The sequence below is a fragment of the Peromyscus californicus genome, unplaced genomic scaffold (assembly GCF_007827085.1).
Source record: "Peromyscus californicus insignis strain IS unplaced genomic scaffold, ASM782708v3 Scaffold_7__1_contigs__length_154581171, whole genome shotgun sequence".
Lineage (NCBI taxonomy): Eukaryota > Metazoa > Chordata > Mammalia > Rodentia > Cricetidae > Peromyscus > Peromyscus californicus.
Genome location: NW_026294595.1, coordinates 12129691 through 12147584, shown reverse-complemented (window position 1 = coordinate 12147584; position 17894 = coordinate 12129691). Strand labels below are relative to the sequence as shown.

General features: G+C 50.8%; 1 protein-coding gene across 9 annotated transcripts in view; it reads right to left on the bottom strand.

The window, feature by feature from the left end:
- Positions 1 to 17894, bottom strand: part of Vav2 (vav guanine nucleotide exchange factor 2) — a 172125-nt gene that overhangs the window by 68633 nt on the left and 85598 nt on the right. For all 9 annotated transcript variants that reach the window (XM_052723782.1, XM_052723776.1, XM_052723777.1 and 6 more), the window contains one exon: positions 11101 to 11159. In XM_052723782.1, coding sequence (XP_052579742.1) covers positions 11101 to 11159 — 59 coding nt within the window. The remainder of the gene's footprint in view (positions 1 to 11100; positions 11160 to 17894) is intronic.

Below are 17894 nucleotides of genomic sequence, written 5' to 3'. Positions count from 1 at the left end.
CCTAGACTGATCTTTTTACCTCTGCCAAGAGCCAGCAGGGGCAGGGATAAGGGAAGTGGGGTGCAGCTGACTCAGAGCCTCCTGGGGCCAGAGCCAACAGGGCAAGACTCCAACTGACCCCCAAGTCCCATGGGGGCCCTCGTGGCCTGTGTCTAGAGCCCCACAGGCAGAGGAAGATACGCTGATGTCAGGGGACGGTCAGAACAGGGCTCTCTCTGCTCTGCCCTGCCCTGTCTGGGGAAGCCTGGGGCGGAGCTTCAGCTGATAACCGAGGAATGCTGCTTCTCAGCATCTGGTACACTGAGTTCAGCCTCCAGTTTTCTGACTCTCTTCTAGTAAAGAAGCCTCCAGCAGGCAGAGGTTTAGAAAGGAAAAAATACACAGGGCATCTTCCCCCTCAGGTAGAACCAGCCCTGCAGCCATTCTGTCTTTACTAATGCTGTAGTTTTATTTCTGTTGCTGTGATTAAAAAAAAAAAAAAAAAAAACACTGATCAGAGCAACTTGGGGGAGGAAAGGGTTGATCGGGCTTACAATTCCATGTCACAGTCCATTCCTGAGGGGAAGTCACAATTCCAAGTCACAGTCCATTCCTGAGGGGAAGTCAGGGCAGGACCTTGGGCAGTCAGTCACACCATATTCACAGTCAAGAGCAGAGAAGAACCCACACAGCCACGTGCACGCTTGCTCTAATGCTCAGCTAGCTTTCTTCACTCTGACACGGTTTAGAGACCAGGGGAAGAGTGCCACCCACAGTGGACTAGGGCTTCCTATATAAACAATAATCAGGACAACCCAGCAGACAGTTTCACAATCTGGCCTTGATAATGCCTCCATAGAGGCTGTCTTCCCAGGTGATTCTGGGCTGTACGGAGTTCACAGTTAAAAATAGCCAGCACAGAACCCCATGCTGCAGAGGCTCTTTCAGGGGCCATCTGCCCAACTGGGCAAAACACCAACGGCATTTAGCCTGACACTTAGGATGAGTCTCCCGGGAACCAGGTCCTCCTGTACAGGCCTTAGGGAGGGCCCCAGAGCTCTGCCAACTGTACTTTTCCAGCCTCCAAGCTCAGGCCCCAGCAGCCACACACCACTGTGGCAGGTCCTTACCCAGAACAAAGCTTGAACTGTCCATGTTCTGCATGGGCTGAAGAACAGTAGTCTCCCCTCCTCAAGGCCTCCTGGCCCAGGTCTGAGTGAATGCAGAGTGGACAGGATGATTATTCTGCTAAGTGACAGTTCTGGGACCAGAGATGATAGGTCCCACCCACAGGAAGAAACCAAGAATGAGGATTGGGTCTGCTTGACCATGGGGCCAAGCCTCTTGGCTTCAGCTAGACTCTCCAAGCCCCAGTGGTGCCTCTCATAGCTCCAAACGGCCCTTGGAAGCCCCATGAAGCTCACAGGAAGCACACAGCAGCTTTTGAAAATGACGGTGTTCTCATCCACCTCTCCACAGCCACTATAGTCCTCTGAGATGTCCCGCGGCCCTGTGGGGCCTACTCCTTCTTCTCCATGCTCTGGCATATCTAGAACAACCCCCTGAATCACATGAGCCAAGTCTCAGAGCTGTAGGCACTCCACATGAGCAGAACAGCCTGGTCTGGTTTGTGTCAGTGGCTGCCAGAGTCAGAAGGAACAAGAATAAATTCGTGGGCCTTGAATTTGCCACAGTCCCTACAAGTGCTCACACAGCTGGCTTCCTTCACAAATCACAGGGAAGCTGACCATATGGACAGGACCTGCTTAGGGAGCTGGGGGTGGGGCGCAGCTAGGAGTACTACCAAGTGCTACCAAGTCCCCATGTGACCTCAGGCAAGACCCCTCCCCTCTTTGAGCAGCCAAGGGGAATGGAGTGTCACAGCAGCTGGAGGCTCTCCTCCATCCCCCAACATCCTGCCAACTTGCTGCTGGGAAATGAAGGGTCAGCCCAGTGGCCTTGGCCTTGGCAGGCCGCCTAGGCCAAGGGACCTTTCCCTTGGAGATCTGATGTGATCAAGATAAACCAAGGCCTGTCCTCTTAGAGCATGGCAGGCATCACCAATCAATCACTGTTTTGTCCCTGGGCTCAGTTGAGATGGTTGATGACAGTCTAGAAAGTGGACTAAGAGGAAGGGCACAGAACCCCAGGGAAAAGCCAGCTGCCCTGGTCAGCTTCCTGAGGGCAGTTCTGCCCAGCCCCCCTTCACTAATGACCGTCCAGAGGTGGGATGAATATCAGAGGCCTGGGCAACTCAGGCAGGCCTATAAATACCAGCCTTGACCAGCCACCAGTGAGATGCCCTGTTCAGCAAGGAGGCACCAATACAATCCACAGCTTCTCTGCCAGTTACAGATTAGGAGGGCAGCCTACTTCTTATGAAATCTCAATATGCAGGATGCTGAGGTCACCCCATCCCACTTAAAGATGGCACCTAGGTTTCTGCTGGCAAGAACAGATGTATAACTCCACCCACCAACCACTCGGGTATCCAGGTTAGGGTGTCATGGGTCCTGGATATAGGAATGGCTTCTTTAAAGGGCTGGATGGGGCTCCACACTATTCTCCAGTGAAATAGGTGATGATTTCAGGGCAGTCTGCAGAGGACAATGTCCTGTGACCCCACAGACACGATCTTCCCTCTACCCTAGAACCTTACCCCTTCCTGAATACGGGTCACTAGAAGGATCCTTGGCCCAGCGCAGACAGATGGGTTGGTACAAAGCTATCCCTACCCACAGTACAGAAACTAGATGCATGGCCTCACCTCGTGGCCAGGTGTGACATGTTTGGGAGACAGAAAGTAATCCCTCAAGACTGAGGGCAGGCCTGCCAGCCTCTGCTAACACCATCCCATGTTACCCCTTCTCTTTATTCTGAGTCCTGCCTGCCTGTGACAGCTCCTTAGGTATGGCAGACTCTGTCTGGTGACACGCAGATCAAGGGCCATCGTGTTCCCATTGCCCTTGCTGGTGCCACAGCTCAAACCATAGTCTTTGTGCCTGTCACTGTACTGAGGCGCACTCCGCCCCCCTGGGGCGGGGGTAGACAACTGTCATCAGTTCTGGCTGACACAAACACTCTAGGATTATAAAAACAAAAGAAACCAAAGCATACAGACTTGATGTCCTGGGCTTTCCCTCTCCCCTTCTCTCTCTCCTTCCCCAAATTAAGCATTACCCAATCAGGACCTCTAAGGACCTTTCCCCGACTGCTACTTTTACCACAAGAAACACCATCCACTTCACTACCAGAACATTCTGGAAGTCTGCTGTCCTGCTCTACATGCAGATGCACTGTCAGAGATTCCAGGATGAGCAGATCCTGGCCTACCTAAGAGTTCACAGCAATGAGACACACGTGTGTTTGTGCCTCAGCATGTAGATATGTGTGCTCACTCTCCACCCCACCCCTACCCTCACCCCTCGGCTGCCCATACGTTTCTGCACATGACCCTGCAAGGGCCAAGAGAAGACAGGGAAGACCTCAGGAAGAAAAGGAAGCAGGCCAGACAGACCTGTGGCTCCCACCTGTCATTTCCCCCTAGGCTCCCACCTGTCATTTCCCCCATTGTTACTGATCAATGATGGAGCAGTTGCTGACTCAACCAGGGGTCCCATGTGAGCTGGACAGCAGTCAATGATGGCTCTTCTGTCTCCCTCCCTGGGTAAGGGGATCAGCGCCCTAATCATGCATGAGCAATCTACCATGCTGCCTCCACTGAGGTCCTGCAAAGAGGAGAAAGGCTCTCCTCCAACTAAGCTGGCCACACAATCCAGCTCAACCCTGACAGCAGGTTCGCCAGGACCAGGTGGTCAGGATGTTTGATGTCACCAGGTGGGACAATTAAAACCATCTTGCTGGCAAGATGAGCAGCTGAGTGATGAAAATTGCCACTTCCCATCCCAATCTCCTCTCTCAGACAGTCCAATTACCTGGAATTAGTCAGGCAGCACCAGCTGGGAAATGGGGTGTCACCCACTGGATGGATGCCAACAAGAAAGCAGAGACACTGGGGGCAGGGAGGACCCCAGGAGCTAGCTGGGTCAGCTCAGGAGAAAGGACTGGGTTAAAGGCTGGGACCACAGCAGCACAGGGACCTAGTGTCATGCTGAGACGCTGGTGGACGGTCCCTACCCAGCATATAGTGCTCAGGAGGGCCCATGCTGCAGGATCCCCAAAGTCCATACAACTTGGGCTGAGAGGTCTCACTCCAGGGGCATCCAGCACCTTCCAGATTGTGAAAAACAGGTTGTTTGTCTTTTTAATTCAAAGGCAGTTTTAACTCTGATTTTCTGTTTTTAAATCAAAGGTCGTCAGCCTGGCAAGGACCCCTATTTCCTAAACCTTCTCTTCCCGCTCTGCACAAATTAGCCAATCGCATCCACCTGTGAGGTCAAGCACCCTCCAATGGGATAAGACCTAGTCATAACCTCTGTCAGGGATAAAAGATATGAGCGGTGTTGGCCTCAGTGTGTTGCTACCCCAGTTTGTATTCTGGCAAACCCCCTTTGAAAAGAGAATTTCCCTGACAAGACACTTTCCCTTTGCCTGTGTGTTTCTTTGTGTGACACTAAGATGGTTCATTTTTGTTTCTAACATGTTGATTCAAATATCCCAAAACGAACTCAAGGCCCTGCCCTCGTCACCTGAGGACGGACTTCCTCATCATCTGAGGTGCCCAGTGAGGACGAGAACACTGATGGTGACCTCTCAGCCATTGGAGGTGACCTCTCAGTTATTGGAGGCATAAAGGCAGCCTTGTTGGGGCAGGAAAGGGAGCAAGCATCAGGAAGGAGCTGGCTGACATCCACAGGGCCCTCTACCTACAATCTGGACCTGTTGAGAGTACTCAGCACCTCCCACTGCACCCCAAAAAAGATGAAAGATCAGGTTCTCTAAAGCAGCCAGTGACTCACCAGGCATTCGTTTTCATTCCCAATGTTCTGTTATTCTTAGATTTAGATTCGGGTGTGTCTGCCTGATATGCCGAGAATCTGCTTCATATTGAAGAATGGCTGTTACAGCCCTGAGTACCAGGAACATTCTGTTTCTCCCACCCAAACCACAACCTGACCCCAGTCATGCCCTCTGCCTGGCTTACCCACTAAACAGCACCAGTGACGGCAGCCCTGTTCTAACTGCTGGGAAGTAGAAACAGTCGAGAAGCCTACCCAATAACAAATGGCCCAGTAGACGACGGACGGACGGTCTGTTTGGTGGGAGCCTTAAGGAGGAAGAAGCAGGCTAGAGAGAGACAGCTTAGCAGTTAAGAGCACTTGCTGCTCTTGCAAAGGACCTGGGTTTGGTTCCCAGCACCCACATTGGATGGCTCGCAACTACCTGTGACTCCAGTTCCAGGAGATGAGACAACTATCAGTATTTTGTGTTTGGTTTTTTTTTTGTTTGTTTGTTTGTTTGTTTGTTTTTTTAAGAGTGAGGAACTAGCCGGGCGGTGGTGGCACACGCCTTTAATCCCAGCACTCGGGAGGCAGAGCCAGGCGGATCTCTGTGAGTTCGAGGCCAGCCTGGGCTATCAAGTGAGTTCCAGGAAAGGCGCAAAGCTACACAGAGAAACCCTGTCTCGAAAAACAAAACAAAACAAAACAAAAAAAAAGAGTGAGGAACTGGAGAGATGATGGCTCAGCAGTTAAGAGCATATGTTGTTCTTAAAAAAAAAAAAAAAAAAAAAAAAAAAACCAGGTTCAGCTCCCAGCACCCACATGGAGGTTCACAATCATCACAATCATAACTCTTGTCCCACCTGGAACATAAATGCAGTAAAACAACCATGCATATAAAATAAAATAAAGCTTTAAAAAAAAAAAAAGATTGGGGATGCCCTGACCTTACCATGGCCTAGTAACCTTGAAAGCAAGCCCCAAAGACTTCATTCTGTGGGCACAAAATATTCAGAACACAGAACAGGTCATGGGTGACAAGGGGCTAGGGATGCTTGCTTCCTAGACATGAACTGCCCTCTAGGGAATTAAACACATTTTGGAACTAGCATAAGTGTATATTGCACAATACTATGGATGAAGTAAATGCTACCAACTGCACTTTATTATTTTTTTTAATTTGCATTGGTGTTTTGCCTGCATGTACGTGTAAGGGTGTCAGATCTTGGAGTTACAGACAACTGTGAGCTGCCATGGGTGCTGGGAATTGAACCTGGGTCCTCTGGAAGAGCAAGAGCAGTCAGTGCTCTTTGTTTGTTTGTTTGTTTGTTTGTTTGTGACAGAGTTTCTCTGTGTAGTCCTGGCTACCCTGGAACTCGTTTTGTAGGCCAGGCTGGCCTCGAACTCACTGAGATCCACCTGCTTCTGCCTCCCAAGTGCTGGGCGTGTGCCACCACAGCCTGGTGCCACCACCACCCAGCTGTTTTTCAGTTTTTTGAGACAAGGTTTCTCTGTGTAGCCCTGGCAATCCTAGAACTTGCTCTGCATACCAGGCTGTCCTTAAACTCAGAGATCCGCCTGTCTCTGCCTCCCAGGTGCTGAGATTCAAGGTGTGCACCACCACCATCTGACCAAACTTCACTTTAAAATGATCATACTACCCAGGTGAGATAGCACACACCTATAATCCCAGCATTGGGAAAACAGAGGCAAGAAAATCAGGAGTTCAAAGTCAGCTATATAGTGAGTTGAAGGCCAGCCTATGCTACATAAGACCCTGTGTCTGAAACAAGGTCATTTTATGTTGTGTGAATTTTTTTTAAAGATTTATTCATTTGTATGTGTTTTGCCTGCACATATATCTGTGTGAGGGTATCTGATCCCCTGGAACTGGAGCTACAGACAGTTATGAGCTGCCATGTGGATGCTGGAAATTGAACTAAGGTCCTCTGAAGAGCAGCCAATGCTCTTACCCACTGAGCCATCCCTCTGGCCCCATGTTGTGTGAATTTTATCTCAGTATTTAAAGTCAAAGAGAAGGCAATGTGGTGGGGCTGGTCTGGGACAGTACTCCAGAACTGGAAGCTGGCTCTGCTCCAAGGAGTAGTCTTCTAAGGGAGAAGCGAGTTCACCCCATAGGCCCCGAGGATCTGCCCCAGAGGTGGCCTTCTGTGAGTCCTGGCTGCAGTGACAAGTTACCCCAAACTGCAGGACATAAAAAGAACACAGTTTACCACCTTATGGCTCAGGAGGCCACAATCCAAAACAGGTCCTTGTGTCCTGTCCGGAGGCTCCAGGGGAGAAGTAACCCTTTCCTTGCCTTTCTAGCTGCTAGCTTGGCTTATATCCTAGGCCAGACACTACATTATCCCAACCTCTGTATCTATCACCAATTCTTGACTCTCTGAACCTTGCCTCCCTGGATCCTTCTTATCTCAAACACTCATTGCACCCGCAAACATCACAGCTGTAGGGACTGTTTTCCCTGTCACACCTACAAAGTGTGTGCCCAAAGATTAGGAGGATGTTGGGTGAGAGGCACCATTCAGCCTCCCCTAATGAGCTGCAGCCTGTGGGTTATCACAGCCTGTGGGTACAGGGCTGCACATCACATAGGCTCAAAGCAACCCCGGGGGGGGGGGGGATGACACACCTAAGCATCTTTACCCGACGTTACCTGGCTTGTGCAAGGAGCATCCTTCCTGAGCCTTGGTAACATGTCCTTCCTTCTAGCCATTCTGACCTCAAGTTAGGACAACCCCAGGCTTCAGGTGGGTTCTGGCCAGGACAAAGATGCCTCCACACTCCTGGGCTGCTTTGCCCCTCCCTCTCTCCTCCACCCCATGTCTGATTCCCCCGCTAAGCAGGGTGAGGCTCAGACTAAGTCCCTAATTCATTGCCTATGAGAAGTATAATTGAAGCTTTTACAGAAAATCAGCTTATTATACAAAGTGCAAGGGTTGTGAAAAGGATTCTTTTTTAAACAGCATGCTGGGCTCCCATCCAGCCGGGAGGAATCCAGGGAGAGTCCTGGGGCAGTGGGCTTGGTGTGTGGGATTTCAAACAGGAAAAGTGTTCGGCTAAACAAAACCTTCTGTTACTTATTAACACCGGGAAGCATTTTCAGGCGAAGAGACTGGCAGTTGTCCTGGGAAGTGCTGCTGGGGCCCTCAGAAAACCCAACTCCCCATGACAATCTCAACCCATTTGGAAGAAGAGCGAGCACTCAGACTCAGCATGCTCAGCGAGGTCCTGGTCACCTGGCTCACACAGGAGCAGGGGCATGGCAACTGAAAGACACCATTTTCTCTAGAATGATCCAGCGTTGGTCAGACCAAGAAAGAGAGGCGAGAGCATTGAGAAGGCGGGGCAGAGTCTAGCTGTGAGGATGAGAGGTTCAGAGGGAGGCTCTGGGAGAGCCATGGAGGGCTAGGGTTGGTTAAGGCCACCCTCCATCATTCAAGAGGTTCCTGCCTCATTTAAAAACAACAGCAACAACAACCAAACCCTATTATTACATTTATTTAAGGGGAGGGGCGCCTGCGGAGATCCGAAGACAACTTGTGCCTCATTTAAAAACAACAGCAACAACAACCAAACCCTATTATTACATTTATTTAAGGGGAGGGGCGCCTGCGGAGATCCGAAGACAACTTGTGCCTCATTTAAAAACAACAGCAACAACAACCAAACCCTATTATTACATTTATTTAAGGGGAGGGGCGCCTGCGGAGATCCGAAGACAACTTGCACAAGTCTGTTCTCTCCTTCGACCTTGTAAGTCCTAGGATTGAACTCAGGTCCTCGGGCTTGGTGGCAAGTGTCTTTACCCACTGAGCCACCTTGCAGGCTCTCCTCCCTCATTTTATTGTCTCCCACCTGTCCCCAGCACCTCCTCATGCTCTGGTCAATAAAAGGGTGACTTGGTATACTTGGTGGCACAAACTTAGGCTCCAAAAGAAGGCTTAGCTCCTATAATCTCCAGAAGGTGACTTCTCACCTGTCAACCACAGTCTGGTAAAGTCCCCTGCCAGACCCTTGGCAGCCCTCCAGGCCTGGGCTCAGGGTGGGGCTTCGGGTCACACAGTATCATACAGTAGAGAGGACCAAGACTAAGTGGCTGAGGTGTCCCCATGACTCCCGACCACGGCAGACCCATCAGCATGGTGGGCTCCCTACTGGCAATGCTCTGGCCAGTTGTCCCAAGCGAGCAGCTGGCGGATGAAACCCCAGCTGTGGGACTCTGCTAGGCCAGGAGCCCTCTGTCACTCTCTTCTAGACACTGGCCAACTTCCCTGAGCCTTCCTCCTTCATCTACTAACATGGCTCTTTGACTGTAACAGACTGTGGCTCTGAACTCAAACTTTCTGCATCCTGTGAGGCCTCTCTGGTTGATCATGGAAGCAGAGGGATGTTTCCACACTAACCACTCTGTAAACCACCACCAGGGTCTCACTGCCAAGTGTAAGGCCCCCGGAAAAGGCCATCCACACTGTCCATGGGGCATCTCAGCCTCAAAGGGCAGGGAATGGCGGCTGGATCACACCCAGGCAGCCTTGTCCCCCACACTGTCACCAAATAACACGTGGCTGACAGCGGGCCACGGCAGCTGGCCACCCTCCACTTTGGGGATACTATAATAGGATGGGGGAAGGGGACACACTTAGGACTCTGTGCGGGGTCAGTGTGATGGCTGGAATCTGCTGAGAGAATGTCACTGTTGTCTGTGAATCTACGATGCAGAGTGTGTTGAGCCGGGTGGGCTGCACAGCTGTGACGAAGAACATCACAGTGACGGGCCAGCACGGCAGCTGCTCGCTTCCCAAACAAACAGCTCCAAGCCATGTGTCTCTGTGTCCAGAAATGGCACTGTTTTCAACCGGACGTCTGTAAGTGGAGCCTCTTACGGACTTTGCGGGGATAACCTACGGCAGGGTGGGCTAGGCAGGCCACAGGTGTAAAGCCCAGGGTGCTGAAGGGCTTACTATTTTACTGTTTGATTTTTGCTTAAGGGTAGCTTTTTGTTGTTGCTGTTGTTTTTTGATAGAGGTCTCACAACGTAGCCCAGGCTAGCCTTGATGTAACCCAGACTGGCCTTAACTCTTAGATCTGTCTCCGCCTCAAGTGGAATATATGCCATCACATAAGCTCTCAGCTATTTGTTGTTATAACCGAAGAAGAAGCACTGCAAACATCCCTTTCTGTCTCATGATTTGTTTGAAAACATTGTAAAACAGGCTGCCTTCTGGTTAACAAAAAAAAAAAAAAAAAAAAAAGACTTTGACTCAAAGACACTTTCAAGGCCCTGAAGAAGCCATGCAACAAATGTCTCATAGATGCACTGACATGGCACCTGACCTAGGACTCTCTGTAAGTGAGCCAACAGCTACCACCAAGGGACACCATGCTCCCCCAGGACTCAGCATGTGGCCCTGCAGACAAAGCAGAGTACATCAAGGCAACACTCGGTGGATAGCAACCTCAGCATGTCACTTGTACCCAAGGTGGCCAGCATGCTCAGCTCTCAGGAGGGGCCGTTGCTGTTACCCTTGCCACTGGCCTGTATCATCAGGGAGCCCTCAGGTGTGGCAGGAAATGATAGCTTGTGTGTGCCCCCAGGTGACCTGAAACCCTTCTCCCTGACCTGTACCATCAGAGGTCAAAATCGTCAATGACCAGGTCTCAACTGCACCACCCAACTCTCCCCCTGCATCCAACCCATGAATCAGAGATAGAGGCTACAGGCCTCAGGAACATCAGTGGCTAAAAACCGTGTTGTCCATAAAGATCAGAGTGAGGCAATCTATAGGGGCTGGGTTCTCCCAAGTTCTACAGGAGCCCTAAGGCTTGTGGGCAGAGAAGTGCACTTCACTTCACTCCAGCCCCAGCCCTGTGAACTCACACCAGCTCCAGCATTCAAACCAGGACCCTGGTCCAGAGCTGAGGAGGTGCATTCAGGTAGGCAATGATCTGTGGTAGGGTTAATTTGCTGATCTTATTACCTAAATCGAAAGCGATTTTGCAGCTGTCAGTAACATGCTTGCAAGATTTCCCTGGTGTGAACCCACAGGCCCCCCTTCCACACAACCTTGGCTGCTGCCAATACGCCGCCAGAGTGCACCATGAAAGCTAGTTCAGACCCACAGGCAGGGGATGTCTATTCATCTTGGTAGCACCAAGATTAAAGGGCCTGCCCTCCCAGCGTCACTCCGGAACTCACCTGATGCCTTTGTTCTGTGCGATGCTATGCAGAGAGAGTCGGGACACTGCAGAGATGACCTGGGAACACAAGAGAGAGTTCTGTAACATCAAACCATCAGGAAGTCATCACAAACCGCACCGAGTGTTCTGCAAGCGTGGAAACTGATAACTAAGCACACCTTGTAAGAAGGACAGGGAGCTTCCAGGCTCAGCACCGGTGCAGTGTTTATTGCATGCAATCTGTCATTTGGCCACGCTATTATTTGCTGAGAGCGGCTGTGCTCATGGTAAGGGGCCTCCGAGAGGAATGGGTTTCCATTCCTGTGCCTGTGCTCCTTCACCAACCCCTGGCCCAGCTCTGAGCTCCCAAACTGCTTTCTTTAGCAGGGAGAAGAGATGCTTTCTTGGGGCTGCTGTGGGTCTGTCTTAACTGAGGTCACAACTACAAAGGGCTCATCCAGTGCTGCTGTTCTAGAAAGGTCTATATGAGTAACAGCAGCCCATGTCCACAGTAAGTCCTAACCCATCTTGGAGATGGAGAAATGGAGGCCCAGAGAGGTTCAGTGACTGACCACAATCACACCAGAGCTGCGGTACCACAGGAACACAGACATCCACGTGGAGTCCTTGCTGCAAGCCCCAGCCCCATGTCTGACATCTCAGCAGACACCGGCTCCCAGTCGGGATGTCAAGGGATAAGGAGCTCCAGGTACTGAGCCGCATGGATCTTTGTAATATCTCCCAAGGCGGACAGACTCCTCAAAACACAAGCTTGGAAACAGAGTAAGCGGCAGTGGGTACTCCTCAGCCCCAGCAACCCGGTCCAGCCCTAATTAACCAGGAGCTTCCAGACAGGTAGCTCTCCCAACCTCAAATGCCTGCTAGTCCGCAGAGCTTCATAAGGACTCACCGAAAGCAAGCAGGGGGAAGGGGAGGCCCACAGCCGGAGGCTCCACAGGTCAATGTGAGGAAACTAAGGGAGGGGAGAAGGAAAAGGCTGGCCCAAGACTACAGTGTGACATAACAAGAGACAGGAAAAGAGAACCTGTTCCCGGTCCATCAACAGAATGAACAGGTACCAAGCATGCCTGATAGCAGGCACCAGGCACAAACCTGAACCTTGAGACTGCCACGCATGTGTCGGCCACATTCATGTGTCCATGCAGGCTCATATGTGTCCTGTGGGTGTAAATGAGCATAACTACGTGTACATATTACTTACATGCCTGCATGTGTGTGTGTTGCAAGCTCTCAAGTGTGCTTTATGTGCATGTTCATATGCACCCCAGGTGCACATGAAAAGAACCAGGAAAATGGTCTTGTAAGCCACTGCTCACTCTACAGACACCAGACACTGGTTGTCCTGGGAAACTGAGCTCAGAGGGTGTCACACGCGCTACCCCATTGGATTCCCGGCCTCACCATCTCACTGTGCACACTTGGTAAGCAGAAAAAGAGACGCGCTCATTTACACAAAGCCCCCAGCAGGAACACACTCCCTGGGGTTCCTTTAGGCTGTTCTGCACTCAGCAGCAATTTTCAAAGGGAAAACACCACAGCAAAGGCTTTTTCTATGCCCAGTGGGCGGTGGACTCGGCCCACAGCTGAGTGTGTGTCTGGGCCTCCTGTCAGTGTCTGTATTTCCGGGGCTGAGACTCGGGGAAGTTATGATGGGGAATAACTGCGGTCCTCTGTATTTGCTCAGACAAGTCTCAAAAGGCTGATGTGCAGCTGGCTCAGTCGAGGCCCCCACCAGCCTGCTCTACAAGGGGCCTTTTACAAACAACAAGCAAAATGGCTTTTCTTATTATTTTTGGCTTTTAAAGGCTCTAAATATTTAGGGGGGGATAAAACTTAAGGCAATATTATATCCAACAGAATGCTGGAAACACAAGCCTTGAAGGATTTGGCTGCTGGACTATGGCACACTAGCTGCCCTTTTCCTATGCCTCCTGAGGCAGGTATTACCAATCAATTGATATACACTTTCCCATGAGCCAACAGAGGCACAAAAACTTTAGCAGAGTCCTAAGATGGCACTAGCCATCAATCAGCCACAGCACAGGAAGCCGCAACCAGTTTGCCAGCCAAGACTCACTGCCAAGGCCTCATTGCCACAGGTGGAAGACCACGCGGCCACGGGTGGAAGACCACGCGACCACGACTGCCTACAGGTAGAGGTAGGCCCTTCACGTCCATATGTCTGTAATCTCAGGGGTCACATCCATGTGGCTGTTGTCCCAGGAGACAGTATCACTCCTGCAGCTGCTCTAAGCTTGGCCCTGGGCACACACACTTTGCTGCAAGACAAAAGTCACCACAAAAGGACCCAGCTCTGGAGCCACGGCGGCAGGCAGGCCAGGCAGCTCCTCCAGTGGTTTAAACATGGCCAACTATGCTGGGGTGCTGCTCTTCCCTCCATCCTAATGTGCTATGTGCCTTCCATGTGGTGTGCGTGCAGGGAGGGGAGACTGACTCCAGTGACCCCAAGCAGTGTCTTCAGAGACATATACAGGACCCCAGGAGAACCATGGGTTAGATCGGAGCTGGAGGCTTCATGAGAAGCTTGATAAAGGGTAAAAGCAGAGCCAGCTCTTGCAGGAGAAGAAAAACAATTCAGAACCTCCCAACCCCCACAGTGCTCCTGGATGTGGCTTCCCACTCTCAGACTAGACAGCCAGGTATCCCCAGGGCTAACACTCTCGGCTGACCATCAAAAGCCTCCCTGCCAGGGCCCCTGGGGACTTCTGAGCACGAAAATGTCAAATGATGACATTTTCCCCCAACTTTCATTTCCACCTCCCAGCTGCGTCCCTGATAATAAATGGAGACACCCCCGCTTCTCCCCTCTCTCCTCAGACAACCAGCTCCATCCTCGGTGCTATCACTCACCCACCTCAGAACTCAAGCCTAGCTAGTGGTGTGTGCTGGGGGTGTACAGGGATCAGGAAGGAGAAGTGGTCAAGCCCCATGAGAACAGCCATGCTACAGAAACAACCGCACCAGCAGCTCCCAGACACTGGACTCACTGGGCCATTCATTCATATCCAAACATGCACACTGGGCACCGGAGGAAGGAGTCAACAGTCTAGAGGATGCAGTGGCAGTCAGGGTCTGGATCATGGATGCAAATCTTGGCTCCACCCCCCCACACAGGTGCTCTAACTCCAAATGCCCAAACTCTAGCAGTCTCCCACCCACCCCACACTGCCCCTCAGTGTCTGGGGTCCAAGAATCTACATTTATTGTCCACGTTCTATGTGACTGGGATGTGCGTCCTTCTCTGGCGAATAGGTGACACTGGTCACACTCCAAACTGGGTCAAAGCCAGAGAAAGGACCGGGACACACACCCAGATTGTCCACCTCTGGGACGCCTGGCAGAGAGAGACAGTGCATCCAAAAGAACGCCCACAGGAGATCAGTACCTTCCAGCTGGACAGCAAAGCAGAATGAGCAGGAAGGACCTGAGAACAGAGAGGGGGTGGTCTAGAGGCAGACTTGGGTCAATGGGAGAGCCATCCCCAGAGGAGGCCTCAGCAAGCCCGCTTTTCCCCCTGCTACCAAGCAACAAATGACATTGTCCTGTGAGCCCAGAGCAACCTAAGCACCGGCAACCAGACTTCGAGTTTTAGGCTTCCAATCTTGCCCAGGCCAAAGTAACAGGCAGGTAGAAGGGAACTGAGTCCCTCAAGGACAAAAATGACCCTTCTGCCCAGAAGTGACAGAACTGTCCCTACATCCAGCCATAGGAAACAGGCACCTGCCCCTGTCACCAGTCTAGGCATTCTGGTTCTGGCAGGTGCAGAGTCCTGGCAGGGGGGTTTTGCCACAGCAACTCAGTCTGATGAAAACAGATCCAGCAGAGATGTGTAATGCTCGCCCCTGAAGCCAGAGCCCTAGTTTTCTCTGCACAGAACTCATAGCAAATGCCTGAGGGGATCCTAGGGGATATGAGGCTCTAAACACCAGCTGTAAATCTGTGAGGATGTGCCCTGAGAACATTCTAGAAAGGTAGACGTCACCTCCCAGTACCTTCCCAAAAGGTCAACATACCCAAAAAGGGTGAGTGTGAGACATCTTATACAGTTGCTTGGACAGCTGGAGAGATGTGGAGAGGGTGGAGCAGGGCAGCCAGTGGCCTGACCGGAATCCTGGCTCCAAGGGGGTTTTAAAACTCAGGGCTTTTCTCTCAAGATGACTGTTTCTCCCTTGTTTGTCCAGTGATCTGGGCCCAGAAGTGTCCCCTGCAGCAGTTTCGAAGTGCTGGGAAATTTGGCAGCATCCTAATTACACAACCCGAGGGCTCCAGGGAAATGGAGCAGAGTGCATCACAGCCGGGGACGCCAAGCCCCTCGGGAAATGATGCCGAAAGGGGGCCCCTGGGGCAGAGCGTGCCTGGAAATACACCCTGCACGTGAAAGGAACGGTTTCCAAAATACAGACCATACAGGACCAGGTGTGCAAGTCAGGCTGACGCGAGAGCTCAGCGGTTCAGAGCACTGCTGTGCCGGGCGGCAGAGGCAGCACTCGGGAGGCAGAGGCAGGCGGATCTCTGTGAGTTCGAGGCCAGCCTAGGCTACAGAGCGAGATCCAGGAAAGGCTCCAAAGATACACAGAGAAACCCTGTCTTGAAAAACAAACAAACAAACAAAAACTGCTGCTCTTTCAGATGATAAATAAGGTTCAATTCCCAGAACCCACATGCATGAATGGCAGCTTACCACTGTATGTAACTCCAGGCCCAGGGGATGCAACATGCTCTTCTGGTGTCCATGGGCACTGTATAAACATGTTCACAAATACACATGCAGGCAAAATATTCACACACATAAAAAAAAAAAGTAAAATGCATGCCCATTGAAAGAGCTGACAGACACCTCACAACATGTCAGCAGCCACTGTCACTGGAGAGAGGAGTCCTGTCTGTCCTTGATTGACTCTGTCGGCATCCACCCACACCCCACATCCTATACCTTATAGATGTAAGCTCTACACAAACCTCCCTAAACACATTATTAAAACCCAAGACACGCCGGGCGGTGGTGGCGCACGCCTTTAATCCCAGCACTCAGGAGGCAGAGCCAGGCAGATCTCTGTGAGTTCGAGGCCAGCCTGGTCTCCAAAGCGAGTTCCAGGAAAGGCGCAAAGCTACACAGAGAAACCCTGTCTCGAAAAAAAAAAAAAAAAAAAAAAAAAAACCAAGACACAGAGCCAAGTCACAAAGTAGACACACAAGACCACTCAAGCTCACTATGCTATGGTCACATCATCCCAGAGTACAACAGCACACCCCCTCCTCCAATTCTCACTACATCCACTGGGAGGGGGGGGGGGGCGGGCCTCACTCTTAAGAAACAAGAAATATTCTAGAGACAAGACTAATTTGAAATGAACTAGTATGTGAAGCCATGGCCTTTAACTTTGTGTTCCAAGTGGCTAGCACATAGAGGTCAATTGGCAGATGTTAATGTACGTGGGGGGGGGGGCATGGATGGATGGATAAATGAGTAGGTGGGTGTGTGGTCTGATAGATAGATGAGTGTGTGGCTGGATGGAAGGATGGACAGATGGGTAGATTGGATGGATAGGTGGGTGGGTGGATATATGGACAGATGGGTAGATGGGTGAATATCTGTATGGATAAGTGAGTAATAGATGAAAGATGGATGGGTAGGTGGGTGGGTGGATGAGTGAGTAGTTGAGTGAGTGGATGGATGAATGGATGACTGGATAGATAGATGAGTAAGAATGGGTATTGGGTGGATACATGGATGATGGATGAGTTATTGGATAGATGAGTGGGTAGTGGATGGAAGGACAGATGGGTGGGTGAATGATGAGTAGAGAGATATATGGATGAGTGAACCGTGAACAGATGCATGGACAGATGGATTGATGGATATATGGGGTAGGATAGATGGATGGGTGGGTGGGTGGATAGACAATGGGTAGTGGCTAGAGATGCATAGATGGTGGATGGATGAGCGGGTGGTGGATGGAAGGATGGGTGGTGAGTAAATGGATGGATGCATGCGTGGATGAATAAATGGATAAGGGATAGGTATATAAATGGATAGATGGACTGATAGATAAGTGGGTAGGCAAGTGAGTAGATGGATGATTAGATAAGTGGATAGATGGGTAGACTGCATGGATGATGGATGGGCTACTGGATGGATAAGCAGTAGTGGATGGATGGATGGATGGATGGATGGATGGATGGATGGATGGATGGATGGAGGAGGTAGAAGGGATTAGCAAAAGAAGTTCCACGGTCTTAGTTTTTCTTCTATTGCTGTGACAAAATCCCCTGACAAAAGCAACTTAAGGGAGGAAGGGATCGTTTTGTCTCACAGTTCAAGTCCATCATGTTGGAGAAGCCAAGGCACCAGGTGCTTGAAGCAGCTGGTCACGTCACATCCACAATCAGGAAGCAGAGCGTGAATGCTAGTGTTTAGTCCACTTTCTCTACTACACAGTCCAGGATCTCCTCCCAGAGAATGTTTGAGCCCAGTTAAAATGGGCCATACCACATCAGCTAACTTAATCAAGACAATTCCTCATATGCATGCCCAGAGGCTACAGAAGCCCTCATAAGTGTGCCTGGAAGCTGGTTTCCTTGGTGATTCCAGATCCTATCAAGTTGGCAGTTAAAACTAAGCATGTATCTGCTAAAAATGACCAAGTCCCTCCTTCTTAATTTTTGAGGACAACCACTCACTACATGCTAAGCAGCAAGATTAGCATACTGTATTCAGATAATGAGACCTAGAGAGAACAAGGACATTGCCCCAGGTCAATCTGGACTGCA